This window comes from Staurois parvus, unplaced genomic scaffold (genome assembly GCF_062004578.1).
Source record: "Staurois parvus isolate SC_StPar_1 unplaced genomic scaffold, SC_StPar_1.0 ptg000106l, whole genome shotgun sequence".
NCBI classification, from domain to species: Eukaryota; Metazoa; Chordata; class Amphibia; order Anura; family Ranidae; genus Staurois; species Staurois parvus.
The window spans coordinates 8,450,546-8,470,094 of NW_028317902.1; the positions used below are offsets into that span (position 1 = coordinate 8,450,546).

General features: G+C 38.2%; 2 protein-coding genes across 4 annotated transcripts in view; one reads left to right on the forward strand and one right to left on the reverse strand.

Annotated features, from left to right (window-relative positions):
* Positions 1–7,828, forward strand: part of FMO3 (flavin containing dimethylaniline monoxygenase 3) — a 57,893-nt gene extending 50,065 nt beyond the window's left edge. For all 3 annotated transcript variants that reach the window (XM_089671544.1, XM_089671546.1, XM_089671545.1), the window contains 3 exons: positions 1,768–2,123; positions 4,004–4,076; positions 7,201–7,828. In XM_089671544.1, coding sequence (XP_089527670.1) covers positions 1,768–2,123; positions 4,004–4,076; positions 7,201–7,540 — 769 coding nt within the window. In that variant the 3' untranslated portion in view covers positions 7,541–7,828. The remainder of the gene's footprint in view (positions 1–1,767; positions 2,124–4,003; positions 4,077–7,200) is intronic.
* Positions 7,829–14,890: 7,062 nt separating this feature from the next.
* LOC149467576 (dimethylaniline monooxygenase [N-oxide-forming] 2-like) overlaps positions 14,891–19,549 on the reverse strand; it is a 66,145-nt gene continuing 61,486 nt past the window's right edge. The window contains exon 9 of the mRNA XM_089671547.1: positions 14,891–17,783. Within this exon, the coding sequence (XP_089527673.1) occupies positions 17,405–17,783 (379 nt within the window). The 3' untranslated portion in view covers positions 14,891–17,404. The remainder of the gene's footprint in view (positions 17,784–19,549) is intronic.

Sequence of the window (19,549 nt, forward strand, 5' to 3'; positions counted from 1 at the left end):
CTCTCAGTACAACACTGCACACACACATAGACACACACATACATACACACACACACACACACACACATACACACACACCTTCCACTCTCTTGGGGGCTCCGATTGAGAAAGAAGGAAGTCAATAATCTTCCTCCTTCCTCCTCAGTTCTCCCAGGATTCACTCTTCTCTCCCCGATTCTCCACCTCTGGGCTAAGAGAATCTGAAGGGAGAATTTCACACAGATCACCAGTAAAGGGCTGACATCGCTCCTTCATATGCAATGTAAAAACAGAATGGTTGGCCGCACAGACAGCAATGTGGTGGATCAAATCCTTTATTGGAATCCTTTACATGCAATATGATAAGAACATGACAGCTCCACGATAGGAAAGAGGAGCAGTAGACGCGTTTCACAAGAACAGCAATGTGGTGGATGAAATCCTTTATTGGAATCCTTTACATGCAATATGATAGGTACATGACAGCTCCAAGACAGGACAGAGGAGCAGTAGACATGTTTCAAACAAACACGTGCTTAGTTATTACACCGCTCCTTCATACATTGGCCATTTCTGTCAGTGATAGATCCTCTGTGTGCTGAGATGATCAGCGGAGAACATGTTCTCCACTGATCATCTCTGTTTCCTAAACCACTAATTATCTGAGATCAGCAACAATCCTTAAGATCCCTGCTGATCTCAGTTTCATAAAAGGACACCTAAATTGTATAATTTAAAAAAATGTTGCCTTCTCTACCCTTGCATTTAATACTGGCTAACATGGTTCATCATATTTTTTTAATTTTACATTTGTGGTTGTAAAGTCTTATATATAGCCAGTGAAGTGACTGACTTTAGTTGATACACAGAGATGAAACAAATCCTCCTACAAAAATTGAACCTGTGTATCTGCAGCCCTCTCTTCTCTACATCTGTTCAAATTGCTGGCAAAAGGAGTCACTGAGCACAGCAAGGAACACAGGCACTCAACATTCCCAGAAGTGTTCAATGCTGGAGACTTAGCTAGATGTTGTACTGCCTAAAGCCAGCAAAGTGTAGACCTGCCACCCACTGAGGAGGTCAAAATGTCTTTTCTTACACAATTCAAGCTTTTCCTTTTTTTCTGTTGGAAAGACCATTCGGATGAGCAACAATAACCTTAAGAATTAAAAAAATATTTTTATTTTATTTATACTTCATGAATTGAGTTGCAACCATGAAATAAAAAAAAAACAGAGATTAAGATCAGGACGCTAGGAGGAACATTTTAAAACGTTTTAAAATCTATTACTGCAGGATATTATATTGAACCTGTAAAACCATTATACTGGTCATATGGGTGTCTCTACCTCTTGATTAAAATGGTCCAGCCTACAGGTCAGGTCTCTACACAACCATTTTTTAAGGGAAATTTTATTAATTTAAGAAAACAGTAAAAACAGATACAAACAGTGTATTTCCACTCATCACGAGTTAAAGATACAATAAAGATATATATCGACAGTATGGCCAAATATATGTATAGGATATGTCATTCAATATCTTGTCCACAGTGCTTAATACAATATTTAGCCATTGCAAAACAAAGGTATAACAATGTTAGACTCCTATACCATAGATAGACCAATAAAGTTATTACAATGTAAATTATATTAAGTGAAACAAGCTGTCCATAGCATACCATCCCAATCTATAAAGTAAGATAGAGAAGCACTGTATTTACAAGAACTAAATAATTACATTATGATGGGCATTTACATTTCTTCTTTATTTCTTTCCTTTTTTAAGGAGCTTGAGGAAAGAGCCAGTATTTAATGATGATCTAGCGACCTCAATTACCTGTGGAACTGTGGTCATCAAACCCAATATTAAAAGGTTTACTGAATCCTCAGCAGTCTTTGAAGATGATTCTGTAATGAATAATATTGATGTTGTCATATTTGCAACTGGCTACTCCTATGCCTATCCATTTATGGATGACTCCATCGTAAAAAACAGCAAAAATAAAGTCTCTCTCTATAAAGGAGTATTTCCAGCAACTCTTGAAAAGACAACCCTGGCTGTCATTGGTTTAGTCCAATCTTTAGGTGGTATCCCACCAACCTCTGATGTGCAGGCTCGATGGGCAGTGAGAGTTATCAAGGGTAATTAAACAAAATCTTATACCTATGCCCTATTCAAAACATTAGTCTTGGAACATGGAACAAAATGAATGCTTAGCTACATATATTTTATACATGTATTTATTATATAAGTTATGCACTTGGGAGCTAAAAATATGCATGCATCATATAATCTACAGTATAGGAGAACATCTGAGTAAGTCAACGATAGAGGAAGGCCTGTGTGTTGTGATAAATCATAGACTTAATAACAGCACGCAATGCCATGCTGCAATGTCAAGCAAAGTACTTTCTTGTATTAAAAAAAGGTATAGTGGTTGATTTACTAAAGGCAAATAGGCTTTTCACTTTGCAAGAGAATTTATACTTTGTAAGGAAATTTTTTCCTTGGTTAGTGAATGATGTGAAGCTCTGCTAACTCTATACGTACAGATAATAACTAGCTATTCATATTTATAAGTATTAACACTGCAGATTTTTGATCCAGGGAGTATCTGATAACAATAGGGAACAAACTATAAGCAAATTGGACTATGCTTTATTAGGTTTTTTTTTTACTGCATCTAGATCTTGTGGGTTCAATTTGATGGGCATATGTCTTTTTTTAATCTATGTTCTTATTTTAATAATCACATCATTCTATTACAGGCTCCAATTGCCATTCATTCCAGGATTTTTTTCTATTTTGGATTTTACAAATTATACAGCTCCTGAGTGCTGTTACAAATTAAAGTCTGTGGTTAAGTCAACATAAATGAAAAAAAAACAGCTGCTAAAAATAATAAGGGGAAGAAAAGATTTTATACGTTAAACTGAGCATGTATTTATAGATAACAGTTTTCAACAAATATTAAAGCTGTTTAGATTACAGCATAGAGAAAAACACTTAAAGTGTTACTAAATCCACAACAGTAAAATCAGTCTGTATATACAGTAAAGCATGTTTGTTATATTCACTGTGGAACCTAAGTGGCTAATCCTCCACATTGTGTAAAAAGGCTGTTTGATCCTGACTTCTCTGATCCCTTCCCTTCTTCTACTGTCCCCAATCAATCTGCTGATAGTACAGAGCTCTAGAAGTCACTCTGCACATGCTCAGTTTGGTATACATTGCTAAAGAGGTTTTTTTTTCTTTGGGAGGGTGAATGTGATCAGCACAGGGCCAATCAGCACTGTCTAGACAGAGGGTCAGGGGTCATGCAGCCTCATAGGACAATCAGAGCAGAATGAAAACTCCTCCTACAAGCTTTAACCAGTGATTAGCTGAACAATGATAGAAGTCACAAGACTGTTATATACTGCTGATAAGAAAAGGTATTTAGCAGTTTATATTTACTACAATAATTGCATTTCTATGTAGTATGTACTGTGGGAGACCAGATATAGTGAATGCAGGGTCCTGGGTTTAGTAACACTTTAAAACTATGTTATCAAATACCTTGTTTTAGCTTAATACATACATTTAAAATACAGTTACAAATATAAATAAATGTTCATTATACATAATATAATGTTATTTACTTGGTTATGCATATCAAGTGATACAAATGGTAAGGAACAAAAGCAGACAACTCTAAATTGAGCAACTTAAATTGCCACATGGAACAACTTTAGTACAGTGCATACATTACTCTACAATATTTTACCCTAATCATGGCTCCTCCACAGCACCTATTTCTCTACATCCAGCATTACCTACCTTAAATTACAGATAGAATGATGACTTAGAACATCATATTAGGTGGAAGAATCTTAAAGCAAAAACATAACTTGTGTATGAAAATTGAACACTCATCTTTATAGCATCAACATATTGGTTTTTTGAATATTTGTTGATGAAATTATTTTAGAATTTGCCTTATGTTTGATGTGTTTAATGTTACTTCTTGTTGTTTTCTTAGGTTTATGTAAGCTTCCATCAAAAGACACAATGGTTAATGAACTAAATGAAGAGGAAGGAGAGAAGAAAAGCTGGTAGGAGATATTATGACCTACATTTTATTATTTCCAATATTGATAAGTTCAGCATAAAAACGCAAATCATCAAGTTTCCATACAGACCAGTTATTCCAGCAATCTTAGAATTTCTTTATCTTAATTAGAGATGAGCGAATTATTCAAAAATTAGATTCGGCTGATTCGCCGAATTTGCGGGAGAAATTCGATTCGATGCAAATTTATTCGCCGCAAATTTAACTTATTAAAAGGGTTTCTAGGCTTCAGAGAGCCTTTATATTAGTGCAGAACACTGTACCTTTAATTTAAATGCCCTTGGAGTCTGCTGGGGAAGAGAAATAATACTGTCAGTCAGTATGACATGCAGATGAGTGCCGTCGATCTTAGAATCACCGCACACTTCACTCATTTGGGCAGTCACGGGGCACGATGAAGAAGAAGAAGAAGAAGAAGAATGAAAAGAAGAATGAAAAGAAGAAGAAGAAGAATGAAAAGAAGAAGAAGAAGAATGAAAAGAAGAATGAGAAGAAGAATGAAAAGAAGAATGAAAAGAAGAATGAGAAGAATGAAAAGAAGAAGAAGAAGAAGAATGAAAAGAAGAAGAAGAAGAATGAAAACAAGAAAAAGAAGAATGAAAAGAAGAATGAAAAGAAGAAGAAGAAGAATGAAAAGAAGAAGAAGAAGAATGAAAAGAAGAATGAAAAGAAGAAGAAGAAGAATGTAAAGAAGAAGAAGAAGAATGAAAAGAAGAAGAAGAATGAAAAGAAGAAGAAGAAGAATGAAAAGAAGAAGAAGAAGAATGAAAAGAAGAATGAAAAGAAGAAGAAGAAGAATGAAAAGAAGAAGAAGAATGAAAAGAAGAAGAAGAAGAATGAAAAGAAGAATGAAAAGAAGAAGAAGAAGAATGAAAAGAAGAAGAAGAAGAATGAAAAGAAGAAGAAGAAGAATGAAAAGAAGAATGAAAAAAGAAGAAGAAGAAGAATGAAAAGAAGAAGAAGAATGAAAAGAAGAAGTATTCCAGTACAGCAAAAAGTGTATCTGCAGAGAGCTCCGCTATTTCTGACAGTTCTCTGACAGTTCCTTCACATTTACAGCGGTTGAAACATTGTATCTATTTATTTCCGAATAAAAACATCTGTATCCTAAATGGAAACAAATAGATACAATGTTTCAACCGCTGTAAATGAACTGTCAGAACTGTCAGAAATAGCGGAGCTCTCTGCAGTGACACTTTTGCCGGCTGATCGGGAAAAATTCGATTCGTGCACCCGAAGTTTGCTAAAATTCGGATTCGATGCGAATCGAATTTTTCCTGATATTCGAAACGAATTCCACTTCGCCAGGTTCGATTCGCTCATCTCTAATCTTAATACTAAAAGAAAAAAATATTCTATATAGTTTTTCCTTTGCTTTATTATTAAACCTCATGCAGAATGAATAAGTGGTAGAAACAGGAGGAATTTAAATACCTGCTCTCTCATCTTTTAATCTGCCTAATAAAATAATTTGAAAATAACTTCCATATAGCAAGGAAGCAACATTATAACTTTTTGACAGTTTTTAGAAAATAAATCTGCTGCAGATTAATTATGATAAAAGCAGCTTTTTATTAATAACCAGGATTCTCTTTCTTCTTTTATACTTTTTGGCAACAAAAATGTTAATTGAAGCGCATGCCTCCAAAGGACAGAATATTTATACAGTACTACTAAACCTTCTTGAGGGCTCTGACAGTGTTATTTTCTGTTGTGCACCTAACATTCTTTGAAATGCTATTATTCCTTCTCATTGTCCCTGAAAAATAATGCATTTGCATACACTAAGCTAAAGAAGATGACAGTTATTGTTCTCTGTGGCCTGGTCCAACCTAAGTGCAAGATTTTAAAGGATACTGGGAACTCTATAGAAGAAAAATACTGTACCAGCCCTATGCATGCCTGGCAATGGTAATTTAACATTCTGCACCTCAGAAATATTATTATTATTATTATACAGTATTATTATTATTATTATTATACAGTATTTATAAAGCGCCAATAGTTCGCTCAGCGCTGTACATTACAGAGGGGTACAGAACATGTGACAGAACAATACCAATACAATGCAAAACATGAGGGGATTGAGGGCCCTGCTCTTTCGAGCTTACAATCTAGGAGGGAGGGGATGGTGGCACAGGAGGAGATAGCTGTGGGGGATGTAGTGGTAGGAAGAGTGGAGGAGGTCGGCAAGTTAGCAGGGGGTGGGGTAGGCTTTCCTGAAGAGATGGGTTTTCAGGGTGCGCCTAAAGGAGAGGAGAGTAGGTGATAATCTGATGGGTTGGGGCAGGGAGTTCCAGAGGATGGGTGACACCCTGGAGAAGTCCTGGAGGCGGGCATGGGAGGAGGAGACCAGGGAACTAGAAAGAAGGAGGTCTTGTGAGGAGCGGAGTGTGCGTGCTGGGCGGTACTTGGATATTAGGTCAGGGATGTAGTTCGGGGCAGTATGGTGGACAGCTTTGTACGTCAGCATTAGGATTTTGAATTTGATCCGTTGCGCAATCGGAAGCCAGTGGAGGGATTGGCAGAGGGGGGTGGCGGAGACAGAGCGGTTGGAAAGGTGAATGAGTCTGGCAGCCGTATTCAGGATCAACTGAAGCGGGGATAGCCAACGGTGAGGCAGGCCAGTGAGGAGGGAGTTGCAGTAGTCGAGTCGTGATATGATGAGGGAGTGGATGAGCTGTTTGGTGGTTTCTGGAGTTAGGAACGTGCGGATTTTGGCGATGTTGCGGAGGCGGAGTCTGCACGAGTTTGTTAAAGATTGGACTTGGGCCTGGAAGGATAGGTTGGAGTCCAGAATGACACCAAGTACTCTGGCCTGCGGGGCCAGTATTTATAAAGCGCCAATAGTTCACTCAGCGCTGTACATTACAAAGGGGGACCGAACATGTGACAGAACAATATCAATACAATGCAAAACATGAGGGGATTGAGGGCCCTGCTCTTTCAAGCTTACAATCCAGGAAGTTTATATATTTTTACTAACATATATGGAGAACATGGGTTGTTATTTTAAAGCTACCATATTACTTCAAGAGAAAACCCCAAACTGTATGTTGAATATTTATTTTTTCTTTATTTTTTCATATTTCTTTTGTGTATTTAAGGTTTGGACGAAGTGAAACATTGTCAACGGATTATGTCAATTACATGGATGAATTAAGTTCCTTTATTGGCTGCAAACCCAAACTTCCTCTTCTCTGCATTACTGACCCAAAACTGGCATTTGAAGTATTCTTTGGTCCTTGTAGCCCCTACCAATTCCGTCTGATGGGGCCAGGTAAATGGAACGGTGCTCGAAAAGCAATTTTAAACCAATGGAACAGAACTATCAGTGCCACAAGAACAAGAGTTGTTCCTTCTCTTCAAGAGTGTTCCTGGATTATTACATTAGTCAAGTTAATGTTTCTGCCTTTACTTCTTGCTGTGTTTCTGGCTTGGTCTTAGATTCTTTTTGCCATCTGTGAATAAGTTAGGTCATTTCCAATTTTTAGACAGAGACTAAACTTACATCATATTACCATTTTAATTAGTGAGCTCATTTGCATTTTACACACTGGAGTTTACATAATTATGACTAATATTAGTATGTTAGAAAAAATATACCTATATTTACCAAGCATATTTTTATGACTAAACTGTAAAGTCGCTTTAAGTAAAAAGGCTTTCAAAACATTGTGTTTTTATTTCACAGTGATATTCATCCATCAATAAAAAATTTAGTTTTACCTCCAATTCAGTTTTTATCCATCTATAAAACATGGTGCTATCTATTCATTTGTTTTGGATGCAATGCAGAAAAACTTACATTTCTGTTTTTTTATTTCTGTTTCTGACCCTACTGTGGATATTTTTTTCCTACAAGATATAGGAGGTATAGTTTACAACAGGATAGGAAGGCACAGAAGTTCAGAACTTTCCTCATTCTTCTAGAAATGTGTCTTTGTTTTTGTTCATGTGCCCCTTGGAGAAATATTCCATGATATTCTGACCTACGAAGAAGTGAGGAAAAATTGTCCCAGTAGAGCAGAGAAAGCTATAAAAACCTGATAGAGGCTCTAATACTTCAATAATCTATCCAAAACATAATAAAATGTTTGGGCTAAGGTATATGTCCAATGTCTGGTACACACATTGGGGTTAATTTACTAAAGGAAAATAGGATGCTTACTTTGCAGGTGACTTTTCCCTTAGTATAGTGAATGAGGCGAAGCTCTGCTGACATCTACCATCCAATCATGTGCAAACAAAATACTGTTTTCTTATTTTTCTTGCAAGTGGTTGGCATTCAGTGCAAATTGAAGTTTCACCACATTGACTAAGCTCTGGGAAAATTCATTTGCAAAGGGAATAAGCAGTTCTCCTTTAGTAAATCAACCCTATTGTGTGGATTGCATTGCATGCTGAGTATAAATTATGTTATAGAACTACCATATCTAAGTTGTTTTGTTTTCCATAAAAGGTGTTTTTTTCTCCATTCCTGGATTCATCCTCGCTGTCTCTGAAGATTTACAAGTCTTCAGCAAGGGTAGACGATGGGAATTGCAGAAACAACAAATAACAAAATGATTGCGAAACAAAACATTATCCTTCCATGTGATTATTCTTTGTAACATTAATCTTTCAACAAATACAGTCCAGTCCTCAAAAAGGAAAAAGAAAAAAAACAAGATGTACAACCATAAGTTTTGCTTAGTGTCCATTTAAAGGTTCTTGCAATAAAAGCCACGGAAGCTTAGACCTCTGTAGTGTATTAATGCTTTTAATAAACAGAAAATCTGCACATACAACTGCAAAAAACACAAATCATAGCATGGAAAGTATAACAAAATATGCCTACAAAATTCACAAGCTGACTAGCAAATAAGCAGGCACAATAAGTATGCAATAAGTATACTAAACAGCTACACAACCTAGGCTCTCCTGGTGATGGAATCTTCTCATGGTTCAAAATCCAACTGCTTCCTCCTCCGTCTTCAGAACAAGTGTGTCCTTCTTTGTCTCTCCAGAACAACTCTTGCCTCTTCTTCAAAGTCCCAAAACCAACTCTGTCCTTGTCTCTCACCACATGGTTGTTTAAAAGGCCTCCTTCCCTCCCCCTGCTACCTCATTTCCTGTAAGGAGCTTCCTGTGCTGCTCATAAACACTCAAACTGGTTCATTTGCATCTCAGTAGGGGACACCTTGGCTTCTAAAACAACACATGGTTCTAAAATCTAAAAAGTTCATGAATATATATATATATACTTATTTCTTCAATAAACACCTCTTTTTTGGAAAAAAAAAAAAAATATATATATATACTTAACCATGTATATCACACGTACCACGTATAACCACATATACGTTAAACCACTGTATGGTCTTGGCCACCATGCTAAAGCTCAGTTTCAGGGTCTTGGCAATCTTCTCATAGCCTAGGCCATCTTTATGTAGAGCAACAATTCTTTTTTTCAGATCCTCAGAGTTCTTTGCCATGAGGTGCCATGTTGAACTTCCAGTGATCAGTATGAGAGAGTGAGAGCAATAACACCAAATTCAACACACCTGCACCCCATCTGCTCCCCATTCACACCTGAGACCTTGTAACACTAACGAGTCACATGACATCCAGAGGGAAAATGGCTAATTGGGCCTAATTTGGCCATTTTCACTTAGGGGTGTACTCACTTTTGTTGCCAGTGGTTTAGACATTAATGGCTATGTGTTATTTTGAAGGGACAGCAAATTTACATGTTATACAAGATGTACACTCACTACTTTACATTGTAGCAAAGTGTCATTTCTTCAGTGTTGTCATGTGAAAAGATATAATAAAATATTAATCAAAATGTGAGGGGTGTACTCACTTCTGTCAGATACTGTATATATATTATGAAAATCACCAAACAAATAGCCAAGCAACACACCATATATAAAGAAAAGTATCAAAATAGAAATCAATAAAGAGATTGTACAGTATAAACTAGTGTAAAGGCCTAATAATAAGTCACTGAAATCACAGACGGTCAGACAGATATTGTACTACAATTTCCATTTTCATACTCTTACCTCCAATTCCCTGGTACATCAGTTGAACAGTTTTAAAAATATGACTGCTCGGTATAATATGCATATGGTTTAGCCATGCTGCCTGGTGAACTCTATAATCCAACAGGCCTTGACAAAGAAACCTTTTTCATAAGAATGTTTGTGCTGATGGGTAGGGCTGTTACTCATCTGTGCCAGTACAAAACACTGGAATGGGAGAGCAGGAAGTCCATTTCCATGAGAAAAGGGTATTTTAAGACATTTCTAAGCAAAATTTAGTCAAAACTTATAGTATGGTAGTAAAGGACCTTAAAGAGAAAAAAAAAGAAGAAAAGACTGATTTTGTTCAGAAAGAGTATAAGTGGGTCAGGAGGGCCTCTTTGCAAAGACACTGTTACTTTGCCCTGAATGGGCAAGGAGACAGTGTAGATTTAGTAAAGGCAACTAGACTGTGCACTTTGGAAGAGCAGTTGCACTCATTTTCCCTAGAGCTTAGTAAATGTGGTAAAGCTTCACTTTGTAAAGAATACCCAACCATGTGCAAGAGGGGAAAAACAGCATTTTTGCTTGCAAACAATTGAATGGTGGAAAATGTGCTCAGCTCTAGGGAAAAATGAGTGCAACTGCACTCGCAAAGTGCACAGTCTATTTGCTTATAGGAAATTCACCCCCACTGTTTTTTTAACTTGCCTAATGGCTGTTGCTTTAAATGAGCTGTTGTTATGCTTTAGCAGACCCTCAGAAGGCCTGCTTACCAATCTTGCTGTATGCTTTTCTAAATACTTGTTATATGAAGTGCTCTTCACATTAGTGTGTATGAGCTTAAAGTGTTACTAAACCCACAACAGTAAAATCAGTCTGTGTATGCAGTAAAACATGCTTATTAAACTCACTGTGGAACCTAAAGGGTTAATCCTCTGAATTGTGTAAAAAGGCTGTTTGATCCTGTCTTTTCTGATCCTCCCCTTCTTCCACAGTCCCCAATTTATCTTCTGATGGAACAGAGCATTTGGGGCAAGCTACACATGCTCCTTTTTGTGTGTATTGCTAGAGAGTTTTTTTTTTCTTGGGAGAGTGCATGTGATCAGCACAGGGCCAATCAGCAATGCCCATCCATCTCTTAACTGGTGTGTAAGAGCCCCATATATCTTGGGACCCAGGAGATGACATCAGGGAATCAGCTACCACGACTGTTTTCATAAACAGGTATGCTTTTTTACTTCTTTTAAATGCAAGTTTTCATAAATCCATTATTTCTTACTGCTACGCTTAGTTGAGTGCTCCCTTGTGTTCTTTTTTATGTCCTACAGAGTTTGCTTCACCCTATGGGTAGCTGCCACTAGTGTTGTGTAGATCTCCTGGTGAACTTTTACTACACATGAATTTTATGGACTTTATGGATTTTTTTCATACATGGACCTTTAGTACCAATAAGACACCATCTGTCACTCCAGCGCCATTCTATTTTCCCATATTTTAGTGTCTGCACCACCTGGTTTCTAAGTACAATTTGGACTTGCTAAGGAGGTGCAGCCTACGGTCAGAGATGTAAAAGAAGAGGGTAAGATGATGATGCACAGTAAAATCATAGACTGACGGGAACAGATAGTAAAATAAGTCCATAACATAATACATGTGGTGCATGGTAAAAGAAAAAAACTCTAGCAGAACGGTCATTATAAAAGGGGTAGACACTAGCATGGTAGTATATGACAAAAGGAAGCATCTCACAAGGGGGCACTGCTAAAAGGAAAGACTCAGTCATTTTAGTTCATGTTAATTTGGGAGATCTGTGGGATAGAGTCACATGATAGAAGGAGAGGACTTTGGCATGAAAGAGTCTGGACATGGAGGAAACATGGTAAAAGGAAGTAGTCTGTCACAGGGGCCTATGATAAAAAGGGAAGATGGAGGAGGAGACAAGGAGGCACAAAGTAAATGCGGAAAATATGGCATGGGATTGCATGGAAAATGGGTATGATTTTTGGTTGCTTGAATATTTTTGTGATTAAAAAAATGGTTTAAATTGCTAAAAGGTTGCTCATATCTATAGCAAGCATAAGGGTTCAACATGCAATCTCCTTCATTCTTACCCTAACCCTCTGCACTCAGGAGGTATCCAGGAAGTAGGTTGCCCTCTCCAGAATGGTGGCTACTTAAATGTGCATGCTCCCTGTAGAACCCAATGTACAGTAATTAGCAAACTAGAAATCCTACCATTGCAGTAGTAGGTAGCATATAGGATTTTAAAACCCCAGCAGATAGGATTCAGAACACTTAAGACTTCACGATATCTAGACGCTATGTACACTTTTTCTGTGTGTTTTCTCCTCTGGATATGCACTATGTGCTCCATTACTAGTTTTCTCGGATCCAAGGGACCCAAAAAATCTAAAACTGGAAGGCATGAAACAGTTAAATAGCTTATAAAGATCATTGCAAAGTTAATCAATGAGGATGCATAGTTTATAAATATAGTTGTCAGATACTAACTCCAGTTTTTATCCCATTTTACAGTTGTCTTCAACCAGCAGCTGAAATGCCACATGTGGTCCCAGTTTCTGTGGATGTTTCTTACAGTAGTTGCATAGCAGGTGAATTTTCTGGACTACATTCTTCCCATAAACGTAACACTAAGTATTACGTTAGCTGGTGTAAGTTATTTTAATTAAAAACAAGCCAAGATTATACATATTAAAATATTATATAGAATATATTTATAGAATATACAATATTATATATAACATCTACAGGTTACAGTTTATCAAATATGATATACTGGTTGTTTCGGATGCCTTTTATTCTTTAATTTTCTTTAAAAACTTTTAAAATTCAATAAAAAGAATTTTCAGATTTCAGAATGTGATTAAAGATTTGTGAGATTTCTATTTTAACAGAACTTTAGTCTAAAGAGTCCAGAAAAAGTATTTGAACCATTTAAATCTGTATATCCATTCTTAAGTTGTAGTGGTATTAGTACATTCTTTTCTATAAGGAACAGACATACACTATACTGCCAAAAGTATAGGGACACCCCTCCAAATCATTGGATTCAGGTGTTCTAATCACCTCCATGGCCACAGGTGTATACAATCAACCACCTAGGCTTGCACACTGCATCTACAAACATTTGCGAAAGAATGGGTCGCTCTCAGGAGCTCAGTGAATTCCAGCGTGGTACCTTTATAGGTTGCTACCTGTGCAATAAGTCCATCCATGAAATGTCCTTGCTACTAAATATTCCATGGTCAACTGTTAGTGGTATTATAACAAAGTGCAAGCAACTGGGAACAACAACTACATAAAATGACAAAGCGGAGTTAGAGCATGCTGAAGCGCACAGTGCGCAGAAATCGCCAACTGTCTTCAGAGTCAATAGCTAAATATCTCCAAACTTTGTTTAGCACAACAGTACATAGAGAGCTTCATGGAATGGGTTTCCATGGCCGAGCAGCTGCATACAAACTTCCCATCACCAAGTGCAATGCAAAGCGTTGGTTACAGTGGTATAAAGCACGCCGCCCCTGGACTCTAGAGCAGTGGAGACGTGTCCTCTGAAGTGACCAATCACGCTTCTCTGTCTGGAAATCCAATGGATGTGTCTGGGTTTGGAGGTTGCCAGGAGAACGGTACTTGCCTGACTGCATTGTGCCAAGTGTTAATTTTGGTGGAGGAGGGATTATGGTATGGGGTTGTTTTTCAGGGGTTGGGCTTGGCCCCTTAGTTCCGGTAAAGAGAACTGTTAAGACGTCAGCATACCAAGACATTTTGTACAATTTCATGCTCCCAACTTTGTGGAAACAGTTTGGGGATGGCCCCTCCCTGTTCCAACATAACTGCTCACCAGTGCACAAAGCAAGATCCATAAAGACATGGCTGATCAAGTTAGGGGTGGAGGAACTTGACTGGCCTGCACAGAGTCCTGACCTCAACCCAAATACCTTTGGGATGAATTAGAGCAGAGACTGTGAGCCAGGCCTTCTCATCCGACATCAGTACCTGACCTCACAAATACGCTTCTGGAAGAATGGTCAAACATTCCCATAGACACACTCCTAAACCTTGTGGACAGCTTTCCCAGAATAGCTAAAGCTGTTATAGCTGCAAAGAGTGAGCCAACTCAATATTGAACCCTATGGACCAAGACTGATGACATTAATGTTCGCGGGCGTCCCAATACCTTTGGCAATATAGTGTATATACTGCTATGTACTTGTATTTTCAGTATCAGGCTATAATTCCCCATATAGGATGACCTGTTTCCTGCTAGAGTTAAGGACTACTAGAGTTGGAGTTATCAGGACTGATAATTGACATTATTGATCTGCTGAAAGAGGGCAATATTGTTAATTGCAAAGCCTTAAAGTGGAACTAAATGTAAAAATGCCTTAGTTCCAACAGTCTGATGCCTGCACAGTCCCTCGCCAGCTCCAGCATCTTTTCCCTGGTTTCTTTCTGGGAATTTGGAATGGTGTCATCCTGATGATGTCCTTTAGTGATGAAATATGTAGGGCGGAGTTTGGTGGGCTGGCGTCATACCTGTATACCTTGTTTTTATTGTGAGTACCCATTTCTTGATCGTTTATTAAATTTAATTTATGCAGGTTCATACTATGTGTTTTCCTGCTCCATGGTCTGTATACCGATTTACTGAGGGATTATCATCTTCATTGTGCGATAGTTCCAGACCCATTCTGTTGGAAGCTGGTGGTCTTTGAAGTGGTGATAGCACTGATGCAGTCACATGTAATCATATTCCACAGAGCACTTTATACTTGACTTTATATTAGACTTGTGTTATATACAGTATGCCACATACTAATTTTTTCACTTAGCACTTTACACAGAATTTTTGTGTCAGATATCATTTTATGCATTGAGCAACATGTAATTCCTCATTTTTATGCTATTGGTTGTTTTCAGACACTGTGCAATATTCGCAATTAACATTTATTAAAAGGGAAAGATTAACACTATTTTTTAGAAATGTTTCATTTATCTCATTCTGATTGCACCTTTGTTATATTACATTTTTTGGAGAGCCTGTTTCCAGCATTGACTTCAGGCAGGGGATAGTCAAGCTTTCAGGCTGACAGTTCTGCTCAGACAGGGAGAAAGCAAACAGTTTTAAAAAATCAAGAAAATCCTGTTTGGTAAGGCTGCACTTTAATAACAATTCAAGATTTGAGATTTAGATTATTACAAATGCCCATTGTTTGTTTTTTTTAAATCATGGGCAAGCAAAAAATATTTTATTTTTCATTTTCCTTGCACGCGATGTGCAATCTTTCGAAAAGTAAATTTTCACCGAATTCACTAGGCAAAAGGAAAATTACCTTATAAAATGAACAGCCAATTTGCACTTACTAAATCCAGGGCTTATTTTTAGCGGGAAGGCGGTGGAACGCAGTTCCAGCACCTCTAGCACTCAGAGTATGTAATGGCAAGGGGTACTGGAGTGTGCTAGAGGATCTGTTGTTGCTGGCTGCTGGAGGATCTATTGACACTGAAGGGATCTATTGCTGATGGGTGTCAAATGTTGCTGGAAGGGATCTACTGTTGAGGGAGGGGTCTATTGTTTCTGAGTGCTCTGCTGTAGCTGCTGAAAGTCTGTTTTTGCTAGGGTGGTATTTTGATTTGGGGGTCCATTGTTGCTGAAGGAATCTATTTTAGCTGGGCGGAAGGGGGGGGGGTTAATGCTGCTGACTGCAGGGATCTATTTTTCTGCTTTTATTATCATTAACAAATTCCATACAAATTATTTAGCACCACAGCATGATACTTGACGCTGTATTCTCTAATATGAGAGGTACTGGGAGATGGGTGGGGGGTGGAACCAAGTGAAGGTGGTTGGAGGTGGGTAGGGGGGCAGAGACAAGAAGTGACTCAGAAGAGGGGAGTTCCTGCACTTATTTTTTTAGAAGAAAAGCCCTGAGTAAATCAACTCTATAGAGTCTGTCTGACATCCTTGGACAGTCAACATTATCTGGCTATTTCCTTCCCAGCCTGACTGTCTCTGGTCTGCAGAATACAAGACACCTCCTGCGTTCAGAGACCCAGCTCAGGAATTAGTGGACTGACCATCCTCCATGACAACTTATCCACCAATAGACCAAAAGTTGTGCAGCTCTTATGAAAGGCTGGGGAAGCCTAGAACAGTACAGTTTAATGAATATCTATATTAATGAATGTTCCATTGGAGCTTCTAAGGTTTATGTATATGTACTGAGTTAAAAGTTTATATTTATTTATTCTGTTTAGGCATGATTGATGTAACACCCCTCCCTCATTGACTTACCCAGCCCATTATGGTAGTGTTTCTTCAAATGTTTTTATATATAATGGAGGCTGATTTTTTATTAAACTGGCTCTGAGGAAGAGGGGATCTCCCTTTGAAAAGCATCAGTATTCTATTCGGTCTTCCTTCAATTGGGATTCGCACATGACTCTTGTCTGATTGTCCAGCATTGGATATTACATGCTTATGAAATTGTGACATTTGTGAATATACATATGTTTTATCCCTCAATAAAATTTTTATTGCTGAGGTAATATGCAAGGCTGGTGCGCTTTCCTTTGTTCTCCATTGCAGTACTGTCTCTGGTCTGCCCCTTTCATTCAATTCTTTCAATCATGGAGGCTCAGCATAACATATAGAAATATCCTAGGGAGGTCTGCATACATGTAAAGACTGTCTTGGAAGGCTTACTCCTCCAGACAACATACACCCATTAAGGGATTTTGAGATCTGCATAAATCCTCCCAAGATCCAGCCCACTGCTTGTATCAGAGCTGAGGGCTCTTTATAAGTGTACTGAAGCAGGATGATGTGATTCTCATAGGAAGCTATATACAGCACCCCTCTGACCTTGCCACCAGCCATGATCTACCTGCATTGCAAGAGAAGCAGAGAGACCTAGTAATGACATCACAGGTTGTAAAATAAGGGAAATAATGAAAAAAGAGCATTTGTATTTAAAAAAAAATCTATGAACATGTTAACAAGAACAAGAGAAGGCAAAAAATAATTACAATTAACTTCAGCTTTAAGGTCATTCACAAGTGAGTAAAATTCACAGCTAATATAAATCCTGATCCTCCTACAAACTCTAGAATTCCAGCTTAATCACATTGTTTTAGATAATCTACATAACATTTGTTCTTAGTATTTTCTAGGCTGTGCCAAGGCAAATTTTCCTTGCAAACCAGTCTGTCCGGAGAAAATTTGTTTACCGAAATGGATAATGTGGTTTTTTTTAACTTGTGTATAAGAATGGCTGAATTAACTCCATAGTGCATGCTGTGCTGTGAAGACAATGTAGTAGACACATGACAAAATGGCTGTTGCCAATCCAAAATGTATAATTATTTTTTTTGTTTTTGACTGAGATTCAGTTAACCTCTGAACAACTCGAGTTTTTGCTGGACTGAGAGTTCGGTTCCACTGGGTCAGAATTGCTTTTCTAGCTCCACTCCACTTCCCTGGGCCTGTCAAACGATATTGATAAGGGGTACAAGGGCCAAAGAAAACATTCCACGCAAGACTGGGCTCTTTAAGAAATAGGACTACTATATTAGGCCGCACACCAATTTCAACTGCTATCTCATCCATGTAGCCGATAAAGAAAGATTGCAGTGTCTGAAATCTGCCTCTTCCAAAACTGTTAAGAGATGAGAGAACAGTTATAGCATTGTAACAATTCGATTTCCTACTAGACAAAGTGACTAAGATTGACAGCATGGGAAGCAAAGTGTAGGAATCTCACAGAATCTCCTGCCTGTTACTCCAATGAATCTCTTTCAATTGCATTTTTAAAGCATATGTCAGAACAAAATAAAAAAATATATATATATATATAGTCAGAGCATCTCTACAATCATATGTTTGTCCCCTGCATGAGTGTGGGCGCTGCTCCGACCGCTCGTGGAAACCTAAAGTAAGATGGCCACAGCTGTGACTCCGGCCACGCCCTCTGACATGTTTGCCCCGCCCACCAGGGCTTGATCACAGAGATCATGTCAGAGGGCATGGCTGGAGTCACGGCTAAGGCCATCTTACTTTAGATTTCCACGACCGGTCGGAGCGGCATCCACATTAATGCAGGAGCTTCAAGATTGGACCTATTTGAGGACACCGCTCCCCCTTTCATGCCAATGAGGTGATGTTCTTATGCTCCAGTTTGGAGCGGCTCCAGCATCAAAATCCTTCTAATAGCTTTTATTTCCATGCATACAAATGCATTGGGAACACTACACATTCTATTCCAAATCAAAACATGAAGAAAAATATATCAAATTTGTGTTGTTCCTCTAAAAAAAAATTGAAGAAAAGTGAATATTACACTGTTCAAAAAAAATAGCAGTGTTTGTATTCTTCTTTACAAACTCAAACATTCACTATATAAACTGAAAAATGTTTGAAGATTTTGTTTTCCTTTGAATCACTTAATGAATATTTAGCTGTATAAGCACTGTTTCTGAGAACTGCTGTACATCTGTGTTGCATGGAGTCAACCAACTTCTGGCACCTGTGAACAGGTATTCCAGCCCAGGATGATTGGACTACATTCCACAGTTCTTCTCTATTTCTTGGTTTTGCCTCAGAAACTGCATTTTTGATGTCACCCCACAAGTTTTCTATTGGATTAAGATCCGGGGATTGGGCTGGCCACTCCATAACGTCAATCTTGTTGGTCTGGAACCAAGATGTTGCACGTTTACTGGTGTGTTTGGGGTCGTTGTCTTGATGGAACACCCATTTCAAGGGCATTTCATCTTCAGCATAAGGCAGCATGACCTCTTCAAGTATTCTGATGTATTCAAACTGATCCATGATCCCTGGTATGCGATAAATAGGCCCAACACCGTAGTATGAGAAACATCCCCATATCATGATGCTTGCGGAACCATGCTTCACTGACTTCACAGCGTACTGTGGCTTGAATTCAGTGTTTGGGGGTCGTCTGACAAACTGTCTCCGGCCACTAGACCCAAAAAGAACAATCTTACTTTCATCAGTCCACAAAATGTTGCTTCATTTCTCTTTAGGCCAGTCAATGTGCTCTTTGGCAAATTGTAACCTCTTCAGCACATGTCTTTTTTTCAACAGTGGGACTTTGCGGGGGCTTCTTGCAGATAGCTTGGCTTCACATAGGCGTCATCTAATTGTAACAGTACTCACAGGTAACTTTAGATCTTCTTTGATCTTCCTGGAGCTGATTGTTGGCTGAGTCCTTGCCATTTTGGCTATTCTTCTATCCATTCGAATGGTAGTTTTTCACTTTCTTCCACATCTTTCAGGTTTTGGTTGCCATTTTTAAAGCATTTGCGATCATTTTAGCTGAGCAGCCTATAATTTTCTGCACTTCTTTATATGTTTTCCCCTCTCCAATCAACTTTTTAATCAAGGTACGCTGTTCTTCTGAAC